The sequence below is a fragment of the Colias eurytheme genome, chromosome 6, assembly GCF_061535395.1.
Source record: "Colias eurytheme isolate Ceu_HAF_F1 chromosome 6, ilColEury1 Martin Lab GWU primary, whole genome shotgun sequence".
In the NCBI taxonomy this organism is placed as follows: domain Eukaryota; kingdom Metazoa; phylum Arthropoda; class Insecta; order Lepidoptera; family Pieridae; genus Colias; species Colias eurytheme.
The window spans coordinates 7,441,001-7,447,000 of record NC_142985.1 but is presented as its reverse complement, the minus strand read 5'-3'; the positions used below and the strand labels follow the sequence as shown (position 1 = coordinate 7,447,000).

General features: G+C 37.4%; 1 protein-coding gene across 4 annotated transcripts in view; it reads right to left on the bottom strand.

The window, feature by feature from the left end:
* Positions 1–1,486: 1,486 nt before the first annotated feature.
* LOC149907789 (band 4.1-like protein 4) overlaps positions 1,487–6,000 on the bottom strand; it is a 40,027-nt gene continuing 35,513 nt past the window's right edge. For 2 of the 4 annotated variants that reach the window (XM_090102884.1, XM_090102883.1), the window contains exons 17-21: positions 5,805–5,939; positions 5,287–5,517; positions 4,565–4,871; positions 2,967–3,139; positions 1,487–2,584 (exon numbers count right to left, since the gene is read on the bottom strand). In XM_090102884.1, coding sequence (XP_089959010.1) covers positions 2,569–2,584; positions 2,967–3,139; positions 4,565–4,871; positions 5,287–5,517; positions 5,805–5,939 — 862 coding nt within the window. In that variant the 3' untranslated portion in view covers positions 1,487–2,568. The remainder of the gene's footprint in view (positions 2,585–2,966; positions 3,140–4,564; positions 4,872–5,286; positions 5,518–5,804; positions 5,940–6,000) is intronic. The other 2 variants (XM_090102885.1, XM_090102886.1) reach the window with 2 other exon arrangements.

The following is a 6,000-nucleotide window of genomic DNA, read 5'->3' as shown; positions in this document are numbered from 1 at the left end:
TATATGTAACTGTGGATAAATATATATGTCAGCTGGCTGTATCTTGGTGGAAAAACCGTCAGCTGATACGGGAGGCTACAACCGCTCTTCCCCCAACCGAGCTCCAGCTGACGTTCACGAGGCTTCATAATACTATACTTTGATGCATTTTACTAATTACCGCTTGAGAGGAACTTGGTCATAAAATCTGCTGCTGGCTCCCGGACCAAAATATTCAATTTGGAAATATCAGTATAAAGTAGCTAAGTACCTATAACTCTTTACTTTAAGTTTTCCATACATTCTGAATGTATGGAAAACTCGAGTTATTAAGTTTTGTATATCTCATAAATCAATGAACTGAGCATAGGTAAAACTTACAATAACGGTCGTTTACACAATTGCCCTTTAATTAGACTTTTTTCACCTCACAAGCTCTACAGGACCTCGCGCTTTTCTAAATTTATGAAAAATTATAACATGCAAAATGGATACGTCAACGCGCAATTTCAATTTACGGGGCCGCCTTGTCCGCCCTCTGATTTTACGCCTTTCAATTAACCAGTAATCATACACGCTCTGGGAACCCTTTCATTAAACACTGGTAATGAGTTTTCACCCTTCGTCGAATAGTGGACATCGGGGCTTTAGCAGACGAGATCGCACCTATTTTGTCTTTTTCCTTTGCCGACAAATTGAGCTCGAACGGTTATTTCCAACAGTATTCGAAAGTACAATATTTTTTGCGCGACAGTTTGGACAGTAAACAGGAATCACGTAGGCGTGTTCCGAGTTACTCGTGGGTAAAAAAATGTAATTATGGCACAGTTCATTCTTAAAATATATTTTCTATGTTAACATCAAAAGATAATTTAAAATGTCGTGAATTTAAGATAATGTCGTGAAATATAATTATTTCAAACTTCATTTAGTACCTAGGTACATAAGTATGTTACTCAAATAAATTAATTATTAAAAGGGCGGTTTAACTATAACCCAAGCTTTTTTTTTAAATAGCAATTAGATAATCGTTACAAAAAAATGTAGGTATCCATAGTTATAAAAGTTACAGGTGTAGGTAACAATTAAAGAAAAATCATTTATCAGAATCATGTCCTATTGTATCTGTAAAATAAAGTCTTTAAAGTTATGACTTTAGAAAGTTCCCGAACAAAAAGTGAGGACAACGAAAACCATTTAAAATCCCTGTGACAATTCGAACTCGCCCTCATTAGTGGTAATGGCGGTCTCGTAGTCGATATCAGAGACAAAACAGCTTAATTAATACGACTACAGGACCTTTGTCGGAAATTCAATGAAACTTTGATGAGAATTGTATATCGAATGAATCAACAAATATGCAGTTTGTTTTTTATCTGCAACTATTTATTATTTTTCTGCATTTTGTTCAATCACAGAGCAAATAGCGCGTTGTTTTTATTTTTTGCAAATATTTTGTGCACCAACGCATTTGCAAATATGTACGTAAGTTAGAAATGAAACACAGTTTTATAAATTATAACTTTTATTATGAACATGGTGAACGATGAAAATGGTTACAAATTATCGGGATATTGTAGGATTTGTAGAAAGTTAGAAATCGTCTTCAGTCTTGTACAGTACAAATTGACTGTTTAATTTTACACTTATAACTACACATGATTACACTTATACGAAAGAGATGTAAATATAATCAAGGTATATTTCATAATAATTAATAATTGTAGTTTGTCTTTATTATGCTTGGACTTGAAAATATGTAGTCAGAATATTATATTCAAGAATAAAAGACACAGATAATGAATGAAAAGTTCTCGACCCCGACAGCTTAATTCTAAACCTACATAACAACTGTACAATTCAATATTTTCATATAAAAACAATGGTAAGTAAATACATTTATACCCGTTGTTTTTAGTGGAATAAATAATATACATGTATCTAACATAAAATTAAGATTACTTTCATGATACAACTATATTAGGTAATACTTAGTTTTTAGTTTACATTACACTCACCAGAATATATTTTTATTTACGGAATTGACTCGTATTTTAACAAAATTGAGTATTTGATAGACTATGCCTAGAAGCTACAAAATAATCGTGTTTGTTCGTTTATTTTTCGCTAGCGCATCTCTTTGGCACACAAGTAATTTTAGTAGGTACCTACAATACTATATTCCATCAATTACATATTATATGTTTTAATAAATTTAGAGTCACATTACAAAATTATTATATTCATTAAGTAGGTAAGTACATGGTACTGTTTATACAAAAAGGTAATACTTATTATTTACACAGTTGTACCTATTTTTAAAACTAAAAAATATAAATGCATCGACAAACGTACGTACAAAGTTTAATACAAATGAAAGTATAAATACAACGGTTTATTTAATTAAAGAAATCTATTAAGAAACCTAAAGGCAATGTACAAGTTTCATTCACAAATCACAAGTAGCAAAGTTCGTAAACTATAAAGTTTATAACTCTGTGCTCATTTCAGCTGCGTTAGTTTTGCCGCCGTTGACCGTTTGAAATGAAGAATCCAGTCGCTCGGAGCCGGTCTCGACGTTCGCTGAATTCAGTTGCTCTGAAGCCTGTTTGTAAAGAATCACGTAAACCACAAGTAATACGAAACGTGCACACACAACAATTTAGTGACAAACGAGTGCACATAACAAATTAACACAGGTAAACACAAATCGGAGGTAAAGTTAGTAGTTAGTAATCGTTAGTTAGTTAACCTCCACCCGCATACTCGTAACATGCAAACAAAAAGTACCTTCAAACCGGGACGGGACGAACAAATGCGTGCAGCTAAACATTCCGCTACGATGCGACACAGAGATGTTTCAGGTGACGCAATTCACTGGCATAGTTTTACGAGTGTAAAATACACGAAACATTTAAATTTTTGTGAAAAGCAAGTTTTTTTTTAAAGCCGTGAACTGTTTCACTCGGGTACCACCGTTTACTTACTGCGTGCTCTCTATGAGGGGTTTAAGGATAATGTCGAGCGTGTTGTCGTGGCGCCGTGCGTGCGTGTGCGTGCGCGGCGCGTTGGCGTTGAGGTCGCGCTCGCGGGTCGGCCGCGCGTACCGCCGCGCCAGAGACCCGCTCTCGCCGATAATGTTGTTGTTGCTAGCGTGCCTCTGCGCCCCATACATAACCGCGTCAAACTACGTGCCCGTGATGGGGGTGCAACGGTTTTTTGGTTGGACAGCGGTGTCCAAGGATATCAAAGTTCCCAGATTCAGCAGATGTAGACAATTTTACAGTTGAAAATTAGGCTGGGTTCAGTAGTTAGGTAGATTGACTCCTTTTCGAACCGGCTACAATTTAATTTCTTTATCACAGGGATGTGTTGTTGTAAAAATTCAAGCAAATGTTGTATATACATATAATTTAAAAATCCAAATATCATCAATGTTTACAATGAATTGATTTTTATCCCATTTCACCGCCATCATAAAAAACTAAGTAAGAAGTATTCTTCATAAATATTTAAAAGTACCCACAAAATACACATATAATATGTTATACCAAAGGCATAGGAAGTAGCACGATCTAGCCTTCTATCAAAGTAGCATAATCCAGAAATGAATATTTGATATACCATTGCATAGATACTAAGCCCCGAAATAAGCATGTTTTCTTGTATGACGAGCAATCAATAATTCATAAGATATATTGATGCTTAAAGTTATGTTAATAAAGTTTTCTTTTAAAATATTAAATTAAATAAAAGATAATTTACACATTTTTTAGATATAGTAATGAAAATGGCCAGTTTTACATAGCAGCAGCCTGTACATCGTTAAATTTTAGTGGCCCATAGACAGGAGCTGCAGATAAACGCTATGGCTCTCGTAACATATATTAAAAGGTATAGGAAAATGACGTTCCCGTTTATGGTACTTATAAAGAACAATTTTAACAGGGTTAATGACAGAATATAGCCTCATTTGGATATTTGAAATCCAAAAAAATTTTTCCATTTCTAATGTTGTCAATTTTCTTATAGGAAGAAGTCGTAACAATTTAATTTGTCTTCCTAGGAATATGAACTAAGGTGTGATATTCTCAGTGCTTCGTAATCCACGAAAGAGAGAAATGGATGTAAAAATATTAAAAGGTTCAGGGGTTCTATATTTATATTGTTTTTTCATATGAATTTTATTCGACGGTCACTGAAGCTTATGGGCGCTGTCTTGTCCGCTTGGTTTACCTTACCTAATACCTTGTATGATATTTTATGCAATTTTCATCCTATAATGATTATCAACTTAGTCACTGAAGCTTATGGGCACCGCTGACTCGCCTGCTCGTGTTCCTTAATACTGGTTTCTGTACAATACACATAACATTACATTCTTCGAAAAACACTGAGAGAAATTATTCAAAAATTGAATAGTTCGATCACAGGGCGGGATTCGAACCCACGTCTTTCGCCGAACCGTAGCAACTTCCTTTCAAATCTAGGTAGAAATCTAGGAAAAGTTTTACTCATAAATCGAATTTGTTAAAAAAACGTTACGAGAGCCAAAAGAATGTTAGAAAGCGAAGCGCCCACTCACGAAGAGAGAAAAGCCGTGTTGCGGGTAGTGCGTGTGCGGGTGGTGCGGGTGGTGCGGGTGCGGGCGGGGCGGTCCGTGCGGGCGCCGCGTGGCCGCGCTGTCGCTCGCCACCGACAGCAGCGAGCGCTGCGAGCCCGTGACGCGCGAGCGCGGCGGGCCCGCCGGCGGCCGCCGCCACACACCCCCCGCGCCCCCTCCCCCACCGCCCGCCCCGCAGCCGCCGCCCCCGCACGCGCCCGCGCCCACCCACTGCCTACTCACTGGGGCTAGCGAGCCGCCCGCGCCGCACTTCGCGCTGTCACTCGATCTGCGCAAGCCAATTCGTATTTGTAACTTGGATGTTGTTGTTTCCATTACTGATATGATCATTAATAGGTTAAGAAAATATAAATATTTTTTGAAATGAAATTACTTTAGGCGCGTTGAGAGTTAAAATTTCAAGTTCCTGTCATGGCAATACCTTATGGCTTAAACCGTTTGAATCTTGCCAAAGAAGTTTCACTTCTCACACGTGTGCTCGGCACATACGCTCTTTTTTTAAACAAGTTCAATATTAAGCATATGAAAAATTTTTTTCCGCAGTTTCTACAATTTTGGTCGGATATTAAGCAAGTAGATTTTCATTATTCTTTATTCTATTCTTATTTATATTAAAAAAAATATCACAAAGTTTAAAATTCAATGTTCACATCACGTCATATCGGCATAGAAATAATTCTCACCTTTCCGACGAATAAGCATAATCCTGATCTGCGCCTAACCCAGAATCCGTGTGTTCATGTGAGACTCTTGCGCTTCCGATAAGTTCGCCACTACTGCTGTTGCTATTGCTATTCGTGACTGGGCTATATGGGTTGTTGTTCACTGGTGTTATGGGGCTTTTGTAGCCGTTGTTGGTTAAAAAATCGTCTCCTGCTCGGTTTGCCGGGTCATCGTAGCAAGGGTAGATGCGCCTAAAGAAATAGATTTTTGTTATTTGAAAAGTTGACGGCAGTCTTTTATTATAGTTACCCAAAAAACAAAATTTCATTTGCATGACTATAAGTTTGCAATTAAAGATTAATGTAGAACAGTGGGCGTTACGATTATCATTAATCATGTCATGTTATAAGAGATAATTTATAAATCCATTCTCTATAAAAAAAACTAAAGAAAAAATAACTTATTATATTTCATTCCCTTTGTGACACAGAAGGGGATGAAGCAATATAGCGGGATAATAGGCGAAGTAAAATCAAACCTTCCATGTTTCTCGTTAGAGGTCCTGTGCGCGCTGAGAGTGCTCGAGACCGATCTGAGTGAGCCTTGATTGTGATTGTCGTGATCACTTTTGTGTGAACCCTTCTCCCGCCGAGCGAGCGATCCGGGCTCGTTCCTGCGTTCGTAATAACACTATAGCCACCAAACTATCGCTAATTCGATCCGATTGTATATCG